We start from the raw sequence: 22,069 nt of genomic DNA, 5'->3' as shown, positions 1-22,069 counted from the left end.
AGAGCATGCCAACAGGAAGCTCTGTTGTAGGCAGAAAAGGGGGGGTCACTTGTCTGCTGAGTTGTACGGCCCTGCAGTGAACCCCTAAAGCTGCAGTGGTTAACAAATTTATCTGAATTAACAGCAGTAAAAAAGATTTTGTCATAGACAACAAGTAGATTCACATGGGTACATTTTCTGCATCCATGTATGATTCAATAATTTTTCTAAAAGTTAGAAAAAGATAACCTAAACATCTCGACCCACCCTCCACAAAAATGTAACCCCCAAGACCACATTGCTCCCCTACTTTGGTATCCATTATTTTCCCCTGTTCCTGGCATAGGTAATGGTTGCCAAAAGAATCTAGAAAAGCTGGCACTTGATACAGGCAATGTGTATATAGAAAAGCTGGTTGTTCACCAACCTGTGCTTTTGGTGAGCATAAGTATCCGAGTAGTCCTAGAGAAAGAAGCCGGGCATTAAGTTCCAGTACAAAATCTTCACAGATTTATTTCCCACAAAGGGTTAACACTTGGCAGTCAGACAAGGCAATGGGGGGATAGGAGGCAGACACCGCGGCCTAACAGCCATTTCGCGGTAGGTACCGCTTCTTCAGAGGCTTGTGCAGAGTAATAGGTAATGGTTGCCTCTCTGCAAAGTCAAACACTGTGACTCTTAAGGGACAATTGCCAGCTATCCTAAAGTACCTTGGGTGTCTTCAAAATTGTACAAAGAAGTATCCCGAAATGGTTCCACCATCATATTATTTAGGGTAGCTCCCACGATTTATGATGTACTATGACGTACACTATGATGTATAGAGCAATATGTACTAGGTTTAAAAGAGTTCTCTTCCTGTCAGAGTTCTCACCCAACGCTGAGTAATCCTTTGTTGCTTTAACCAGCAAAGCTTCAGAGCTGATTTAACGTCTTTATTTCGCAATGTATAAACCAGCGGATTCAACAACGGGGTGACTAAAATATAAAAAATTGCAATATATTTGTCTTTATCAGGTGATGATGGCTCAGATTGAGGTTTCATATAAGTAGCCATAGCTGAGCCATAGAATAAAGTCACAACAATTACATGAGAACCACAAGTTGAAAAAGCCTTTTTTTGTCCTGCTACTGTATTTATTTTCAAAATGGCTCCTATTATTTTAATATATGATATGGTAATAAAAATAACTGGAATAAATAAAATCAGGACACCAACCACAAAAATGGCAGATTCGACAACTTTCACATTTCCACATCCCAATGATAAGACTTCTGGAACTTCACAAATGAAATGGTTAATTTTGTCATGGCCGCACAGATCCACACTCCAAGTAAGTGAAACATGAAAAACAGCCAATAGAAACCCACAGATCCACGCCGCTGCAGCTATTTTGATGCATACAGTTCGGGAAATAATTGTAATATAATGTAGTGGAAAACAAATTGCGATATAACGGTCATAGGCCATTACAGCTAATAGTAGACATTCTGTCATCCCCAGTGAAAGAGAAATGTACATTTGTGCAACACATTCTTCAAATGAAATAGTTTTCTTGGATGACAACAGATCTCTTAGCATTCGTGGGATGCTTGAGGTAGAATAGCAGATGTCCAGAAAAGATAGATTTATAAGAAAAAGATACATTGGAGTATGAAGATTGCTGTCCATGACTGTAGCCATAATTATAAGAGAATTTGCTATTAAAATGATCAAGTACATAATCAAGAAGACCACAAAAAGCATGTTTTGCACATAAGGCATGTTGGAAAGCCCCAGCAAGACAAAATCTTTAATGTCTGTGTCATTTTTCCAGGCCATTCTGTAAAAAGTGTATTATTATTATTAATATGTGGAGGAATAGTATATGTTGTCCACCAAGGATACAATTGTAAGAAAAAAATACATTGGAGTGTGAAGATTGATGTCCATGACAGTAGCCAAGCTAATAAAATAATGTACAGTTAATGTGACAAAGTACATGTCCAAAAAGATCACAAAAAGTATGGTTGGAAAATGAGGATAAACTCTTCGATGTGTGTGTCATTTTTCCAGGCCAGTCTGAGATGCAAAAAAACAAACAAACAAATATATATATATATATATATATATATATATATATATATATATATATATATCTTTTATTTCTGCCACCAATTAGGCTTTCTTTGGGTGGTATAGTAAACTAAGAATAATTTTTTTCTAAATTCATTTTAACGGGAATATTATGAAAAAAATAGCAAAAAATCATTATTTCTCAGTTTTCAGCCATTTTAGCTTTAAAATAATACATGCTACCATAATTAAAACCCATGTATTTTATTTGCCTATTTGTCCCGGTTATTACACAATTTAAATTATGTCCCTATGACAATGTATGGCACCAATATTTTATTTGGAAATAAAGGTGCATTTTTTCAGTTTTGCGTCCATCGCTATTTACAAGCTTATCATTTTTAAAAAAATAATAGTAATATACCCTTTTGACATGCATATTAAAAAAAAGTTCAGACCCTTAGGTAACTATTTTTTTTTATTATTGTATTTTTTTTTTTTTCATTAAAAATTTTATTTGGGTATTTTTGGGAGAGGGTGGGAGGTAAACAGTTCATTTTAAATGTAAGTATGGGTCTGTTCATCAAAAAAAAATGTATGTAGATGTAGTTTTTCTACAGTCAGCACACAGCAATATTGCCTTTACTTCTGCCTGCAGTACCGTGAGTTATGCCATTGATGCAACTCGCGGTACTTGAGTAGAACAACCATTGCTATGGTAACATACATTACATACAAGCATTATTGTAATGGTTGCATTATTTAAGTTCCCGAGAATAAAGTTAAAAGTGTAACTCGTGGTACTGCAGGCGGAATTAAGGGTTATATTGCCGTACACTGTGTGTGCACAACAGTGTCACCGCCAGGGCTGCTCATCCGGATTCCGGATATCCGGGTAACCCGTATATCCAAACTTTTTAGGCCTATCCGACCGGATCCATATTCCAGATAGCGGGGCCCAAATCCGGATAGCTATCTGCGGATAGTTGGGCACATAACCCGGATATCCGCAGATATCTCGGTCTGGCGGCGGGGCGACTGTCTCCGCGTTCAGACCGGTGGTTTACGCACAGCAACATGTGTCTGGTTTGCCTGGGCCTTCTAGTGCACACTGATGGAGAGCTACACACGCACACGCCAGAATCAGCTGATCCCAGCGGAACTCCTGATTGGCTGAGTGGCTGGGGGCGGCGCTGCGGAGCGCTGTAGTATATATAGATCTTCCTTATCAGTTGCTGGTTGTCTGCTGTTGTGAATACTTACGTGTGAGCACTCAGACCTCAGTCAGATCCTACAGTGTGTTAGAACCAGTTGGAACTGGGAATTCACACTTAGCCAGATTCCGCTCTTGATGTGTACTTTGTCATCGCTGTGTTATACTTTAGATCAGTTCCAAGCAATGTGTAGCAAGCACCTATGGTGGACCGAGGAAAGATATGACGTGCTCTCCACTCCAGTCACCTTTGCACTGTAGGTGTCCTTCCAAATAGCAAATCCAATGAGTAAGCACCGTCTTCAATAAATAAGCTCTTTTATTAAAGTTTCAATTCATCATAAAAGCAGGAAGATCAAGCAACCAGCGACAGCTCCGCTGTTGGGGCAGACTGCCCTTTTTCAAGCTGTTAAAGCATGTCATCCACGATGGTGGATGACATGCTTTAACAGCTTGAAAAAGGGCAGTCTGCCCGAAACAGCGGAGCTGTCGCTGGTTGCTTGATCTTCCTGCTTTTATGATGAATTGAAACTTTAATAAAAGAGCTTATTTATTGAAGACGGTGCTTACTCATTGGATTTGATACTTTAGATCAGTTCCAGGGTGTTGAGACCAAGGACCTCACACCCAAGCATAGGATTACTGTGTCATTACTGTTTTATAATTTAGACCAGTTCCAGGGTGTTTAGACCAAGGACCTCACACCCAAGCATAGGATTACTGTGTCATTACTGTGTTATACTTTAGACCAGTTCCAGGGTGTTGGGACCAAGGACCTCACACCCAAGCATAGGATACTGTGTTATTCTTTAGACTAGTACCCGGGTGTCGAGACCAAGGACCTCACACCTCAGACTAGGATTGTGCTTGATATCTGTTATGACCTCTGGCTCTGCTGACCTCGCTCTTGCTTTCTGATTCGGTACCTCTGCTTATCTGTCTACTAGTTGCCAACCTTGCCTGTACCCGGTTACCGAATCAGCCTTCTGTCTCTGTAGCTTATCTGCTCGTGTGTTGCCGACCTGGCCTGTCTGACCCTTCTGACTGTCACTCATCCCTCGAGTGATCTGTACTACCCGTGACACTAGTCCACCAGATGTCAGTTAGCTGCAAGGACCTCCTGCTCCTCAGAGAGTCCTTCCTGCAGTTCAGCCAGTGGCCTCTACCCCATAGGAGTCCACTGGCTGCAGTACAGTCTGATTCCCAATCCACCTGGGAATCCTTGGCTGCAGCACAGTCTGATTTCCAGTCCATCAGGGAATCACTGGCTGCAAGATTATCTCTATCGCCTCCTCTTAAAGAGATAGTCCTTGCACAGCCAGAGGCCACCTGCCTCTCAGGTGGTCACTGGCTGCAGTAGTATCTGTGTCTCTCGCTCCACGGGAGATAGCCTTACAGTTGCACCAAGCATTTACGCTTCATTAGGTGTCCAGAGTTTAGTCATACTTGTATTCTTGGTGATTCTGCAGATCATCAATAATCAGGTATACATCTGTATTGTTGGTGATACTGCAGATCATCAATAATCAGATTCTCTCTGTGTGCTGACACCGATCGTTACACACTGTAACTAAGGTGATAACGTCCTGGAGCCAATCAGAGGGCTCCCAACTAAAGCCCTGGCAACCAATCACAGAGGGGAACCCTGGCCAGCACCACCTGACCTCATTGAGCCAATCAGAGGCCTCCCAGTCTAAGCCCTGGCATCCAATCAAAGAAAGGAACACTGCCCAGCCCCCCTGTATAATAAGGAGGGCTGCCATTATGAGACACATCATCCTGGCTTGCTGAATGCACACTGAGAGACATGCTCCAGTGCTGGTGCCCTACAAAGGGCTGTACACAGTTATAAACCTAAAGCTGTTCATTGATTAACCCCTTCACTACTATCACTACTCTATAGTTAAATCGTTCATTAGCTTGATTGATGTCATAGTGTGACATTTAGAGTGTGTGCTGCAGTGCTGCTGCAGCTGCTATGTGTCTGTGTGTGTGCTGTTCACCCACCAGGCCAGCTGCTGCCTGCCATGTGCAAACATGTGCAAAGTGCCCCGTGCAAAGTGCAAACACGTGCAAAGTGCCATGTGCAAACACGTGCAAAGTGCCACGTGCAAAGTGCCAAGTGCAACGTGCCACGCGCAAAGTGCCAAGTGCAAAGTGACACGTGCAAAGTGCCACGTGCAAAGTGCCAAGTGCCAAGTGAAAACACGTCCAAAGTACAAAGTGCCACGTGCAATGTGCCAAGTGCAAAGTGCCATGTGCAAACACATGCAAAGTGTCACGTGCAAAGTGCCAAGTGGCAAGTGCAAAGTGCAAAGGGACAAGTGCAAAGTGCCACGTGCAAACACGTGCAAAGTGCCACGTGCAAACTGCCAAGTGCAAAGTGCCACGTGCAAAGTGCAAAGTGCCACGTGCAAAGTGCCAAGTGCCACGTGCAAACACGTGCAAAGTGCGCTGTGCTCTGTGTAAAGTGCAAACACTTGCAAAGTGCCACGTGCAAACACGTGCAAAGTGCAAAGTGCTCTGTGCAAAGTGCAAACACATGAAAAGTGCCACGTGCAAACAGGTGCAAAGTGCCATGTGCAAAGTGCCAAGTGCAAAGTGCGATGTGCCACGTGCAAACACGTGCAAAGTGCCAAGTGCAAAGTGCCAAGTGCAAACACGTGCAAAGTGCAAAGTGCCATGTGCTAAGTGCAAACACGTGCAAAGTGCAAAGTGCCACGTGCAAATACGTGCAAAGTGCAAACACATGCAAAGTGCCACGTGCAAACATGTGCAAAGTGCAAAATAATGATGCTACATGCCTCATTTACCCTTAAAAACGTTTTCAAAGCAATTTAAAGGGCAATTCCGTTTTTTCTATCCAGATTTCCGAATCCGGCCCGGAAATATCCCGGATACTGGGGTCGGATATCCGATTCGGATTGGAAAATGTTGAACTCGGATATCCGACCCGGATCGGATATCTGGGTATCTGGATCCAAATTAGTTTAAAGTGCCACTTTGCACGTGCCACTTTGCACGTGTTTGCACATGGCACTTTACACTTTGCACGTGTTTGCACTTAGCACATGGCACTTTACACTTTGCACGTGTTTGCGCGTGGCACTTGGCACTTTGCACGTGTTTGCACGTGGCACATCGCACTTTGCACTTAGCACTTTGTACATGGCACTTTGAACTTTGCACGTGTTTGCACGTGGCACTTTGCATATGTTTGCACTTTGCACAGAGCACTTTGCACTTTGTACATGTTTGCACGTGGCACTTTGCACGTGTTTGCACTTTGCACAGAGCACTTTGCACTTTGTACATGTTTGCACGTGGCACTTTGCACGTGTTTGCACTTTGCACAGCGCACTTTGCACTTTTCACGTGTTTGCACATGGCACTTTGCACTTGGCACTTTGCACGTGCCACTTTGCACGTGTTTGCACGTGGCACTTTGCACTTTGCACTTGCCACTTTGCACATGGCACTTTGCACGTGTTTGCACTTTGCACTTGCCACTTTGCACATGGCACTTTGCACTTGGCACTTTGCATGTGGCACTTTGCACATGTTTGCACTTGGCACTTTGCGCTTGGCACTTTGCACATGGCACTTTGCAAGTGTTTGCACATGGCACTTTGCACTTTGCACGTGTTTGCATGTGGAACTTTTGCACATGGCACTTTGCACTTTGGACTTTGGACACAATGAGGGTTGCACGACCGCTGTCTGGAACCTAGGCCTGATGTTAATTGACAGCCATTTTTTGGGGGGGGGATTTTAAGTCCCCACATAATTAATTAGTGTTCCTCTTTGCAAAATAATGATGCTACATGCCTCATTTACCCTTAAAAACGTTTTTAAAGCAATTTAAAGGGCACTTCCGTTTGTTCTATCCAGATATCCGAATCCGGACGGAAATATCCCAGATACTGGGGTCGGATATCTGATTCGGATTGGAAAATTTTGAACTCGGATATCCGCCCCGGATTGGATATCTGGGTATCTGGATCCAAATTAGTTCCAGATAGTGAAAAATGGTATCCAAGCAGCACTGGTCACCACTGTTATGTGCAGCAACCCCATTCTTTCCAGAATTCTGCTTACCGGAATTTCCACTGACAAATCTGATTTCTACAGCATTCTGCGGTCTATAAAAATGATTCAAAAATGTTTTTAAGATATTGTATGGAATTCCCTGCAGGTTCTCCTCTAAAATATACCCAAATGCTGCATCTTTATGCCAATCACCCTGTCAGTTATCCAATATCGCAACTCACAGTCACAGTTTTCTTTCAATATTCCTGAAAGATGTGTTGCTATATTATGTGCAAAGGAGGTAAGAGGTGCCCAGATGATGGTTAAAATTTGGTTAAAACCAACTAAAAAAAAAAGAGGTGACTTACCTCAATGATGACAAATTGATATACTTATGACTTTCAATGAGCAGAGGCAATGCATTTTGTGCGTCAGCTCCCATTTCCTCAGGCCAAGTAAAGTGCCTACAAACTATCTATTTAACTATCTGTTTGGACACAAAAGTAAAAGAAAGGAAATAGCAGAAATGGGAGGGAAGGGGCAGCCAACCCACCTCAAAGGACTCACCTCTTTTACTCCTTTTCCGCCAACTCAAATTTCTACTGATTCTCAGAATGTCAGTGTCAGCTTCTCATCAAGTGGTGAGCATTGTTACTTGCAAATTTTCACCAAATTCATTTTCACATCGAAAATGGCATTTTGGAGAAAATGTTCATAAAAAATGTGTTATTTGAATGTGAAAATGTGTTATTTTTACTGCAGAAATGCAAAAATAAATAAATAAAACAAAAAAAAAATTGCGAAAAAAAATCTCAGACTTATTACAAAATGATTTTTGATGGCATTTTCACTCGAAAGTTGAATTTAACATTATTTTCGTTAAAATGAATGAGAAAAACAAATATTGCCCTTTTTGCTCATCATTGGTGGTGAGAAGGTTGTAGGGCTTCTGTTTAAACTAACGTTTCTGCACTCTGCAACTGAAAAAGGTACAATAAGTAGGTGCAAAAATACAGTACAATTATGCAGAGTATTTTCTTGCTTGCTGTTGCTTAAAGGGACTCCGAGCTCACCCAAAAAAAGAAAGTTGTACTCACCAGGGGCTTTCTCCAGCCCAGTGCTGGTCGGGAGGTCCCACGCCGGAGTCCTGGCTCCTCTCCTTCTCCCCGCTCCGGAATGGCTGACAGGCCGCAGCCCGGGGCGACACTCGGTAGAGTGTCGGGCTGCTCCTTCCGCGTATGACGCGGCTGACATCACACGCCGGCCGCCTCGCGTCATCACGGCGGCCGGCGTGGCAGTACTTTCACGCCGGCTGCCGTGATGACGCGAGGCGGCCAGCGTGTAACGTCAGCCGCGTCATACGCGGAAAGAGCAGCCCGACACTCTGCCGAGTGTCGCCCGGGCTGCGGCCTGTCAGCCATTCCGAAGCGGGGAGAAGGAGAGGAGCCAGGACGCCGGTGTGGGACCTCCCGACCAGCACTGGGCTGGAAAAAGCCCCTGGTGAGTACAACTTTCTTTTTTTGGGTGAGCTCGGAGTCCCTTTAAAAAGCATTTAATTTACAAGATGTGAAGATTCCTCTATAAGAAAACTTAGGGGGAAAAGTGAATTGGATTGAGCCAAATTTGCAACAGCTTTATGTTTTCCTTATTGTCATTGCTCTCCTACACACAAGTAGCAAATTTGGTCATTTTAACATGCATGCAATGGCTTTGCCATTTAGGTTTAGTTCGACCCATTGACTTTAATGCAATTTGTGAAAGCATTTGCAGAATGATTGGAAATTTGTCAAACATCAGAGATTGTCGCTCATCCCTACAGCATATTTCTGTAGGGATGTTAAGATGCAAAACTCACCATTGCCACATAACACTTATTCTTCGCTCACTCCATTGGCTACCCAATTTAGATTGGCTTATTGACATTAAAATATTTGCATAATCTGAACCTTTAAAGGGAACCAGAGACGAGAAAATAAAGCTATTATACATACCTGGGGCTTCCTCCAGCTCCATATGCGCTGATCAATCCCACGCCGCCATCCTCCTCTGCCCGCAGCTATGAGAACAGGCTCCGCGCTGTTCCGTCAGTCGGAGCCAGTCTAAGTGTAGCAGGGGTGCGCTCTTTGCGTATCTCTGCAGCAGTGTATGGAGAGATACGTAGAGGGTGCACTTCTCCTGCGTAGCTGGCTCCAATGACGTCAGCGACGGGAGCCCATTCTCGTAGTTGCGGACAGCGCTGGACGGCGGCGTGGGATCGATCAGCACGTAAGAGGCTGGAGGAAGCCCCAGGTATGTATAACTTCTTTTTTATTTTTTCAATTACGGGGCATCTCTGGTACCCTTTAATACCTGAAGAATTTGTTGTAACTGAATCACACCTCCCACAATCTTAGATTAAGCATATCTAATAACGTGGTCAGCCCCAAAGTCTTTCTCAAAACCTTTGGAGACAGAGCCTCTTGTCATGCTGCCCTTACACTTTGAAAGCCCTTGCCACACCCAATCATGATATCTCCATCACTGAAAGCATTTAGTAACTAGGGACCCCAAAAATCCTTTACAGGACTGATCCTGACCACAAAAGTCCTTTTCAGGACTGATCCTGCTGTTATGTTTTTGTGTTACTGCTTGTGGTGTGTGTAGCTTATAGTACACCACACCTCTTACCACACCACTTGTGTAGTATAGTGTGTGACCGCATACCTGTAATAGGCTACAGTCCATCACTGTATTAAAATAAAGTGATTGAGTGACTGCATTTAGACAAAAACGGCTTTCATTGACATAATCTAATTGTGACACAAATTAGTGCAAGTGTCTTGGGGCTTGAATCACAAAAGAGTGCTAACTGTTAGCACGGCCGTTTTTGCGCGAATTTTCACATTGCGCGCGATAGCGAATTTTTTCGCAAATTGATAATGATCGTTATTGATTCGCGCGAAAATTTGCGATCACGCGCAATGCGAAAATTTGCACGAAAATTTGCGCGAAAATGGCCGTGCTAACAGTTAGCACTCTTTTGTGAATCAAGCCCTTAGTCTGTTATTGTCAGGCATTGAGCAAAAAGGCCATTTGTTGACTTCACTGTCAGTTTTTTAGGTCTCTTCTACAGTGGCTAGCCTGAAACTAACACAATTTAGGAAGATACTATAAATGCCAAATATTTAGGGCCTCTGCTACAGTGGCTGCAACTAACAACATTTTGGAGAGGTAATTGCTACATATTTGAGGCCTGTGCTACAGTGGTTGCAACTAAAACTTTTTAGGCAGGTAAATGCCAGATAATTAAGGCCTCTGCTATAGTGGCTGAACATACAATGTTTTAGGTAGGTAAACACTACAACCATTCTAAAGAACTTAATATGACATATCTAGAAACTAAATGTCATTTTCTTGCATTAACACATTTAAAAAGCTTCTGCGTGAACTACATATTTTTTTTTGGGGGGTGGGGGGGGGGGGGGGGGATTTTGCCATGGATCCCCCTTTGCCATGCTTGTACCCCTGTTTTTGGACAGTTTTGACACCTTTTTAAAGTGGACCTAAACTCAGAACTTCCTCTCTGTTCTAAAAGATAAGCAGCAGCATAATAACCTTGAAACCCCATGCACACTAGCAGTCAAAAGCTGCTATAAAAGTCTACGGAGCCTCTGTAGAAGCGCGCACAAAGCGCAAAACGGCTGTAAGGCTCATCTGTGCCCAGCACCCACCACCATGCACGGCCTTCTCATATGGTATGTTTACCTTCCCACACTGCTATTGATGTGATGTGATGTGTTACCACCGTTTGAAATAAATTACAGTTTACAGCAAGTGCCGACTTACCTACTTTGTTCTACAACATGCATCTTCTGTATACATATAAGCCTGAGCACGCTGTCTGTACCAAAGGATAGGAAGGCCGTGTTCCCTGCCACTTCCCTCCTGCACGCAGAGAGAGCTGTAGTGCCGACTCTTCCCTTGTTCCTTCTTGTGTTTTCTCCAACATTGTATATTCGGACACTGTGTTGTGTTTGTTACAAATTAGCATCATTTGTGGTTTTGTAATTTTGTAATCACACATTTCCAAGCATCAATTACTATATGTGTATTGTAATCTATGGGCATTGTTTAAATTTTTTTTTTTTAATCGGATTGGATCGGATAGTTGCATCCAATATAATAATAACCCACTACTGCATAGAATACTCTAGTCGCATCACATGGTGTGTAATAGACCAATATCAACAGTAATGTGGATTTTAGTGTTGTATGGTGAGCACTAATCAAGCTCTTTTTTAAATGTATTTTAATTCATCTATGCTCTTATTTTAGTCCAAATTGCACAACAAGGTCCAATATAACCTTAACTGTTCACCCCTCCTCTGGAATGCCCTCCCAAAAAACATCCTTCACTCTCCGACCTTTGTTACCGTTAAACACTCTCTCACTTGTTCCGACAAGCATATGCACTACCTTAAAGAGAAACTCCGACCAAGAATTGAACTTTATCCCAATCAGTAGCTGATACCCACTTTTACATGAAAAATATAATGATTTTCACAAACAGACCATCAGGGGGCGCTGTATGACTGATTTTGTGCTGAAACCCCTCCCACAAGAGGCTCTGGTACCGTACGGTACTCTGGGCAAACTGCCACAATGTAACAATGACACACACAGGAAATGGCTGTTTATAGCTGTCTGTTAAAGCCAGAACAGCTACATAATCTGCCCACAGTAACAATGTCACCATGTAATACATGTCAGAATGTGAATCTGGGAGAGGAAAGATTTTACAATGAGCAAACTCTGACTAAATCATGTATACATAATTATTGTAAAAATTAAGCACCTTTTTATATTAAATTATTTTCACTGGAGTTCCTCTTTAAGCCACTTCCCCTTTGTCCTAAGACCAAGTTGCACTTCTACAAGACGTCCTAAGACACTTTGCCTCTAAGTATGTTTATTGTATACTCAATAAGTGTAAGCTCACAAGGGTAGGGCTCTCTCCCCCTTTTGTTTCTTGGAATTTATCATGTTACTTTTGTCAGTGTAATTACCAATTCTGTATTTTGTACCAACTCTGTATTTTGTCACCAGTTATGTATTTTGTATATTGGTGTATGTCATTGTCTGTATTATTACAGTATGTAGTCCATGTTTGTTTCATAGTTTGTACAGCACCACGGAATATGTTGGTGCTTTATAACTCAATAATAGTAATAATAACTATTTAACATTTACTTAGATATCCAGCAAAAATAAAACTGATTATGGAAAAGCAAAGTACAGCATATCCCGATATTTTAGAAGGTACCTGTAAATGTTGCAGTTAACATAAAGGTGAATAATAATGCTTACACACCTAAAGCAAGCTCAGCGAAGATTTCATGAAGCAAAGAGATTGATGGTTACAGGGTGGGTGGCATCTCTCTTTTATAAGCGTGGCATCACTTTACTAAGGTTTTTTTTTCTCTTTAGTTGTTGTTATTCCTGTGAGTAATATCTCCCAAATGGAAACATTACAATCTAATGATGTATCTGGAGCGTGTGCAGGAGGTCAGGTAACAAACACAGTTAGATGATTTTTATAGGTATCATAAATACTTAACACACCATTTACTTCTAATAGGATCACCATATTTTTATGCAAAAACATATTACTTGACATTGACAATAACGTATGTGAGTAGAAATAGGAATAGCTAGGTGATAATAGTAACCAAGTACAATTACAGTGAGTTGCAAAAGTATTCGGCCCCCTTGAAGTTTTCCACATTTTGTCATATTACTGTCACAAACATGAATCAATTTTATTGGAATTCCACAAAAAAGACCAACACAAAGTGGTGTACACGTGAGAAGTGGAACGAAAATCATACATGATTCCAAACATTTTTTACAAATAAATAACTGCAAAGGGGTGTGTGCATAATTATTCGGCCCCCTTTGATCTGAGTGCAGTAAGTTGCCTATAGACATTGCCTGATGAGTGCTAATGACTAAATAGAGTGCACCTGTGTGTAATCTAATGTCAGTACAAATACAGCTGCTCTGTGAGGGCCTCAGAGGTTGTCTAAGAGAATATTGAGAGCAACAACACTGTGAAGTCCAAAGAACACACAAGACAGGTCAGGGATAAAGTTATTGAGAAATTTAAAGCAGGCTTAGGCTACAAAAAGATTTCCAAAGCCTTGAACATCCCACAGAGCGCTGTTCAAGCGATCATTCAGAAATGGAAGGAGTATGGCACAACTGTACACCTACCAAGACAAGGCCATCCACCTAAACTCACAGGTCGAACAAGGAGAGCGCTTATCAGAAATGCAGTCAAGAGGCCCATGGTGACTCTGGATGAGCTGCAGAGATCTACAGCTCAAGTGGGAGACTCTGTCCATAGGACAACTATTAGTCATGCACTGTACAAAGTTGGCCTTTATGGAAGAGTGGCAAGAAGAAAGGCATTGTTAACAGAAAGCATAAGTGTGAGAGATAGCGGAAAAGCCGCCGCGAGTGCTACTGAGCAGGCGGCTGATTCCGCGTCCAGTGCGGCGGTTTGCACGTGGAAGCATGTGTCTGGCGGCAGAGTGGAACATGGAAAAGCCGCCGCATGCAACAACAGTCAGGCGGCTGATTCCGCGTCCAGCGCGGCGGTTAGGCACGCAGCAGCGTACAGCTGGTGTGGCTGAGCCTGTTAGTTAGTTCACACAGGTTTAGGGCTACGCACGTGAGCGCCAGAAGTCAGGACCTTTATGCCAGCAGGAGATGTGTCAGCTGATCAGTATGATCAGATGATTCCTGCTGGTCTCCTGATTGGCTGAGTGGTTCGGGCGGGGCGGCAGAGTCCTGCAACTATATATACAGCTTGCTTGTCAGTTGCTGGTTGTCTGCTGTTGCGATCACTACATGGAAGCACTCAGACCTTTAGTCTGGGAATTAACACTTAGCCAGTTTACTTGTACTGTTAATCTGTGTATTTATTCAGACTAGTTCCAGGGTGCTGAGACCAAGGACCTCGCACTCAGACTAGAGGACCTCGCACTCAGACTAGGCATTGTTTGATATCTGTTATGACTTATTGCTTTTCTGACTACTCCTCTGTCTTCTGATTCGGTACCTCGCATATCTGATATACCGTTGCCAGACCCTGCTTGCCTTGGATACCGAATCAGCCTTCTGTCTTTGTACTTTATCTGTCAGTGTGTTACCGACCAGGCATGCCCGACCTCGAGAGCTATCTCTCCCCTTAAGAGATAGTCTCCAGAGCAGATAGTGACTTCTACCTTCGGGTGTCACTCACTCCCTGGTCCTTCCTACCTCCAGCCTGACTCCTCCCCTTGGAGAGCCTCAGGCTGCTGAAAGGTTCCTGTGCCTTTCCGAGCAGTATTCCAGCACCGCTGGTGCATTGCTCAAAGTATTACTGTTACACCAAACACTCACATACCTATAGGTGTCCAGAGGCCAGCAATATATCTGTATTATCGGTGATGCTGCAGATCATCAATCATCAGGTATATATCTGCATTTTTGGTGATACTTCAGATCACCAATAATCAGATTCTCTCTGCGTGCTGACACCAATCGTTACAGAACGGCAGACCCAACCCAAATGGACGCACTCCGCAGCCGCAGCACTCACCACTACGGTGGTAAATCACACCCGAGTGCTGGACAGTCACCAGACTCAAATCAACGCTTTGTCTGGGACTGTACAAGTTTATCAGACGGCTGTAGATACCCTGCAATCTCCTCCTAGCACAGACATACGTATGTCTGTACCTGAAAGGTTTTCTGGCCACAGATCTGACTTTCAAAACTTTAAAAACCGAGTGTTGTCATACTTTGAGTTGAGACCTAGTACTTCAGGAACTGTAGCTCAGAGAATTACGTTTATCAAGACACTATTGTCAGGAGATTCCCAGACTTGGGCATATAGTCTTCAGCCAGGTGATGGCGCATTAGTGTCAGTTGAGGCGTTCTTTGAAGCTATGGCCATAATTTACGATGATCCGGATATTTCCTCAACCGCAGAGCGGAAGCTCAAGACATTGCGGCAGGGCAGAGATCCGGTCGAAAATTACACAGCTGAGTTCAGAAAATGGGCAGTTTCAGCTAGATGGGACTCATTTGCATTATTAGACTGTTTTTTATCAGGGCTCTCAGACGCGGTCTCAGAGTTGATGTTGAGCCATCCTGAGCCCAAATCCCTCGATGAGGCCATTTCATTGGCCATCAGAATCGATCGTTGTGTACGATACCAAAGACAGACCCGGGGTAGGAACAATATGCAATACTTGACCTTTGCAGCGTCTTCTTCTGTTCCACCTCCACCTGCTTCACCTCCACCGAAACCAATGCAAATTGGTCAGTCAAGATTGTCGCGGGTGGAGCGGAGACGCAGAGAAACAGAGCAGCTCTGTCTGTACTGTGCAGAGGGGGGTCATAAAGTGCAGAATTGTCCCAAGAAGTCGGGAAACACTGCCGCCTAGGTGTAGTCGGAGGTAATACCCTAGGCACGCAGTCATTACCTCTAGATGATAAACGTTTCCTTCTCCCTTGCACTATATCCTGGCAGGATAAGAATGAGACTACTGAGGCCTTCATAGATTCTGGCTCAGCAGCTAATTTTATGGATTATGAATTTGCTAAGAAATTGGGGATTCCGATCTCCCCACTAAAACAACAGATTCGGGTCACTGCGGTGGACGATTCCCCTCTGCAGAGTAATCACCCTCTTTCCCAGACCCCAGACTTGGGGGTTACCATAGGGGTGTTGCATAAAGAAAGTTTATCGTTTTTTGTGTTACGAATGGCAACCTCCACGATCATTCTTGGCATGCGATGGTTACAAATACACTCGCCTCAGATCAATTGGGCTACGGGTCAGCTAACGAGCTGGTCTGCCCATTGCTATCATCATTGTCTAGCAAAAGTAACCTTTGGTAAAACCAAGATTCACATGGAGGGATTGCCAGATCAGTATTCAGAATTTGCAGATGTGTTCTGTCCCAAGTCAGCAGATAAACTTCCTCCACACCGTCCCTTTGATTGCCCCATTGATCTTAGGTCAGGTTGTATTGCTCCTAGAGGTCATCTCTATAATTTATCTGGGCCAGAGAAGTTGGCCATGCAGGAGTACATCTGAGAAAACTTAGCTAAAGGTTTTATTCGCCCTTCTCGTTCCCCGGCAGGGGCAGGGTTCTTTTTTGTGAAAAAGAAAGATGGAGGCCTACGGCCCTGCATTGATTATTGGGGTCTAAATAAAATTACAGTAAAAAATCGCTATCCTTTGCCTTTAATAGACGATTTATTGACTCAAGTCACCAATGCTAAGATTTTCTCAAAACTGGATTTGAGGGGTGCTTACAACCTTGTGCAGATCAGGGACGGTGATGAATGGAAGACGGCCTTTAACACTCCAGACGGGCACTACGAGTACCTAGTGATGCCCTTCGGGTTGTGTAATGCCCCGGCCGTCTTTCAAGAGCTGATTAACGAAGTCTTTAGAGAGGTGTTGGGTAAATTCATCTTAGTATACCTAGATGACATACTAATCATTTCGTCCAACCTCTCAGAGCACAGAAATCATGTTAAGTTTGTGTTACGGAAGTTGAGACAAAACATGCTGTACGCCAAGCTGGAGAAATGCATTTTCGAAGTGACCTCTGTTGCCTTTCTGGGGTACATAATTTCAACCTCTGGCCTCTCTATGGACCCAGGAAAGGTTTCAGCTGTTTTGGAGTGGCCTCAACCTGTGGGATTGAAGGCTCTCCAGAGGTTCCTGGGGTTCGCTAACTACTATAGGAGGTTCATAAAGGGGTACTCCACGGTGATTTCTCCTCTCACCAGTCTCACAAAGAAAGGGGCAGATACTCACCACTGGTCCCCTGAGGCCCATGATGCTTTCTCCACACTAAAGAAATTGTTCTGTATTGCACCCATTTTGAGACATGTTGACACCGCCTTCCCCTTTATCGCCTCAGAGGTAGGGGTAGGGGCTGTGCTGTCTCAGCATTCTGGGTTGCAAGGAAAGTTACACCCCTGTGCCTATTTTTCACGTAGGTTTTCACCCGCAGAAAAGAACTACGATATAGGCAATAGGGAACTTCTAGCCATTAAGTTGGCCTTTGAGGAATGGCGACATTGGCTAGACGGTGCAGAAAACACCATTACTGTCTATACTGACCACAAGAATTTGGAGTACATTGAGGGTGCTAAGAGACTTAGCCCCCGACAGGCCCGGTGGTCATTGTTTTTCTCAAGATTCAGATTTGTAATCACGTATACCCCTGGTAGTAAGAACATCAAAGCTGATGCTTTGTCCAGATGCTTTGAACCCGAGACAGCACAGTCCTCAGACCCAGAAACCATTCTTCCTCAGAAAGTGGTTCTAGCCGCCACTGAGACCTGGAGGGACTGGACAAAAACGTTGAGTCCATTCCAACAGGATGTACCTGAGGGAAAGCCTGAAGGGGTCATGTTTGTACCATTACCTTTTCGATTACAAATACTGCAGTTGTTCCATTCCCACAAGAATGCTGGGCATCCTGGGGCCAACAGAACTCAGGACCTCGTTGCGAGATGTGCCTGGTGGCCGTCATTGGCAACTGACTGCAAGGAATATGTAAGAGAATGTGCAGTGTGTGCTAGGAGCAAACCCTCCTGTCAGGCACCTGTTGGGACATTGCAATCATTGCCAGTCCCGAGTGAACCATGGACCCATCTGTCCATGGATTTTGTGGGCGAACTCCCCAGGTCTGAGGGCATGACGGTCATTTGGGTGGTAGTTTTAGCAAGATGGCCCATTTTGTCCCCTTGAAAGGACTCCCCTCGGCTCAGGAATTAGCTGAGCTCTTCATCCAACATATTTTCCGGCTGCATGGTATCACGGAAAATATAGTGTCAGATCGATGAGTCCAATTTGTTTCAAAATTTTGGAGGGCATTCTGCCATCAGTTAGACATGAAGCTATCTTTCTCATCAGGCTACCATCCACAGACCAATGGCCAGACCGAGAGAACCAATCAGTCTCTGGAATAGTTTCTGAGATGTTATGTGGCAGACGTTCAAACTGACTGGGTCAAATTCCTGCCATTTGCAGAATTTGCACACAACAACTTGAAGAGCTCCTCCTCAGGTTTTTCTGCATTCCAGGTGGTAACAGGAAGGTCACCTAAGTTCACCCCATTACCAGTGGCTGCCACCCCGTTTCCAGCCCTGGAAGATTGGCAGAGGTCCTTGAAGCAGATTTGGGGAATGGTAGAACAAAATCTGAGGAGGGCTTTTCAGAGTCGGAAGAAACAGGCTGATAAGAGACGTTCCATAGAATAGGAATTCCTTCCAGGTGACTTGGTTTGGGTGTCCACACGACATTTGGCTCTGAAGCAACTGTGTCCCAAGTTAGGTCCCAGATTTGTGGGTCCGTTTCCTGTGATCAGGAAAATTAATGATGTCACTTATGCCATCGATCTCCCTACCAGCATGTGAGGTGTGAGATCGTTCCATGTGTCCTTGTTCAAGCCGGCAGTGCACGTGGATTCCGCTCCCCCCCCCCTGTGTTGATTGATGACCAACCTGAATATGAAATTGAGAAGATTCTAGACTCCTGGCTTGTGCAGAACTCCGTGCAGTATTTAGTGCATTGGAAAGGGTACGGCATTGAGGAGAGAACTTGGGTGCCAGAATGTCGCATGCACACAGAGGAGTTGAAAAAGGAGTTTCATAACTTACATCCTGAGAAGCCGGGTAGGAGATGTCCGGAGTCCACTCCTCGGGGGGGGGATACTGTGAGAGATCGCGGAAAAGCCGCCGCATGCAACAATAGTCAGGCGGCTGATTCCGCGTCCAGCGCGGCGGTTTGCACGCAGCAGCGTGCAGCTGGTGTGGCTGAGCCTGTTAGTTCACACAGGTTTAGGGCTACGCACGCGCGCGCCAGAAGTCAGGACCTTTATGCCAGCAGGAGATGTGTCAGCTGATCAGGATGATCAGATGATTCCTGCTGGACTCCTGATTGGCTGAGTGGTTCGGGCGGGGCGGCAGAGTCCTGCAACTATATATACAGCTTGCTTGTGAGTTGCTGGTTGTCTGCCGTTGCGATTACTACGTGGAAGCACTCAGACCTTTAGTCAGATCCTACAGTGTGTTAGAACCAGGTGGACCTGGGAATTCACACTTAGCCAGTTTACTTGTACTGTTAATCTGTGTATTTATTCAGACTAGTTCCAGGGTGCTGAGACCAAGGACCTCGCACTCAGACTAGGCATTGTTTGATATCTGTTATGACTTATTGCTTTTCTGACTACTCCTCTATCTTCTGATTCGGTACCTCGCATATCTGATATACCATTGCCAGACCCTGCTTGCCTTGGATACTGAATCAGCCTTCTGTCTTTGTACTTTATCTGTCAGTGTGTTACCGACCAGGCGTGCCCGACCTCGAGAGCTATCTCTCCCCTTAAAGGGAAGGTTCAGGGACTATCGAAAAAAAAAATAAAAATCCAAATCCACTTACCTGGGGCTTCCTCCAGCCCGTGGCAGGCAGGAGGTGCCCTCGGCGCCGCTCCGCAGGCTCCCGGTGGTCATCGGACGTCCTCTGAACTGTACTGCGCAGGCGCAGTAGTTCTGAGTCTGCGCAGTACAGCCCGGAGAACGTCCGATGACGACAGCGCGCACCAGTGACACGCAGATTGGAGCGAAGAAGAAGCCTGACCTGGCAGCCCGCCTGGCCCGGTCAGGCGCGTCACCGGAGACTACCGGGAGTCTGCGGAGCGGCGCCGAGGGCACCTCCTGCCTGCCACGGGCTGGAGGAAGCCCCAGGTAAGTGGATTTAGATTTTTATTTTTTTCGATAGTCCCTGAACCTTCCCTTTAAGAGATAGTCTCCAGACCAGATAGTGACATCCACCTTTGGGTGTCACTCACTCCCTGGTCCTTCCTACCTCCAGCCTGACTCCTCCCCTTGGAGAGCCTCAGGCTGCTGAAAGGTTCCTGTGCCTTTCCCGAGCAGTATTCCAGCACCGCTGGTGCATTGCTCAAAGTATTACTGTTACACCAAACACTCACATACCTATAGGTGTCCAGAGGTTAGCAATATATCTGATTATCGGTGATTCTGCAGATCATCAATCATCAGGTATATATCTGCATTTTTGGTGATACTGCAGATCACCAATAATCAGATTCTCTCTGCGTGCTGACACCGATCGTTACAATAAGAAGTCCCGTTTGCAGTTTGCCACAAGCCACCCACTTTTGCAACCCACTGTAGGTAATGTAAGGCCTGGTGGATCTCCTTTGCAGTTCCTATACCCCAATCTACAGTGCAGTCTTTACCTTATGTCACATGCCCCCATTCAGCCTCAGGAGACTTACATGTCATCCCAGGACACAGTTACACCCATGAACAAGGTATATGAACTGAAGGTGGGAACTAACAAATACCACCATAAGCCCACTAGGCTGGATGTAGGTAGGTCGAGAGGTCAAACAATCAGGGCCTGATTTTCCATAAGACACTGTAGGCACATGCCTACAGGTGCCCGATTATGGAAAAACGGCTCACTCCCCTCCCCGAGCGCCTCCTTCCTTCCCTATACAGAGTACCGAATAGAGTGTAAATGACAGGTTACTCACCCGGCTCTCTGAATACTTAGGGGCACCTCAAGTTACTTAATACTGAATGTACTTCTTGTTACCTAATACTAAGGGGCAGCTGTGGCTACCTACACTGGGCAGGGGAAGTGGAGGGAGAGGAAAGCACACTTGAAGTACAGTTCGGCGGGGGGTTTGCGGTTTTGTGAAAGGCGAAGTCTAGGGTGCCAGAACGTCTGTGCTATATATATATATATATATATATATGCCCATGTGATGTAAATACTGGCCTGCAACCAGTCCGAGGTCATACACATTGGTCAAATTACTATACATTCGGTGAGTTAGACAATCTACAGGGTTCCCTTAAAGAGGAACTTCAGCCTAAAAACATACTGTCGTTAAGTTACATTAGTTATGTTAATTAAAATAGATAGGTAATATAATCTCTTACCCACACTGTTTTAAAAGAACAGGCAAATGTTTTTGATTCCATCTTTTTAGTTGAAAGGAGGTGAGCATGAGACACAGTTCCAACTGTCCTGTGTCCTGATCCACTCTCCCAGCTGCGTGTGCTAGGCAACGAGAACAACATCAGAAATCCCATCATGCTTTGCACAGCATCAGGGGAAAAATGCCTGGGCATATTTCTTTGATGGGGCGGAGCTTAGCTTCTGTGCATCCAAAAATGAGGCTTGGGTAAGAAAAACAAAGTTCTGATGCTGTAAATCTGTTAAAGAAACACCAAACCTTTTAAGTGCCTTTTCGATTTTTAGTCTAGAGGTTCACTTTAGCCTATGAGAATTCCAAAAGCATTTGTATGGCACTTGGCCCTGTTAAACTGCCAATCAGGAAGATGATGCCTTAATTGGCAGCCATGGCCTCAGGATTCTGGCCTTTTCTTGTTTTTCTTCCCTTTTCCCTCCCTATTTACCTCTTGTTTTCCTTCTGAAGGTGTGCAGTGTGGTCTGTGCAGGCTTTGGGGAATTTGGGACCTGGAGTTTTTTTCCACCTTGCCGCTGCCTGGGTCCATTGTCAGTGCAGGTCCAGGCTGTGTGGAGACTAAAGGTGGCCACACACATACAATAATATGATCCAATTTTACAGCAATTCTATAAAAACGATCATATCTCTCAAAAAAATCAAAAGCTTTTATTTTCATTTGACTGAAAAATCCGATCGGATTTCTCGTTTTTCTCGATTTAAATTGATACGGAA

General features: G+C 44.5%; 1 protein-coding gene across 1 annotated transcript; it reads right to left on the bottom strand.

Moving 5' to 3' along the window:
* Positions 1-820: 820 nt before the first annotated feature.
* Positions 821-1,801, bottom strand: LOC137504589 (olfactory receptor 2B6-like). Its single transcript, XM_068233171.1, has one exon. It carries the CDS (start codon positions 1,799-1,801, stop codon positions 821-823), a length of 981 nt encoding a protein of 326 aa, XP_068089272.1.
* Positions 1,802-22,069: the final 20,268 nt, after the last annotated feature.

This window comes from Hyperolius riggenbachi, chromosome 4, assembly GCF_040937935.1.
Source record: "Hyperolius riggenbachi isolate aHypRig1 chromosome 4, aHypRig1.pri, whole genome shotgun sequence".
Classification (NCBI taxonomy): Eukaryota; Metazoa; Chordata; class Amphibia; order Anura; family Hyperoliidae; genus Hyperolius; species Hyperolius riggenbachi.
Note: the sequence above shows the minus strand (reverse complement) of the source record. Positions and strands in the feature narration are given on the sequence as shown.

What these genes read in the sequence shown, in the direction of transcription:
- LOC137504589 (XM_068233171.1), bottom strand. Translation starts at nt 1,801, where the DNA reads ATGGCCTGGAAAAATGACACAGACATTAAAGATTTTGTCTTGCTGGGG.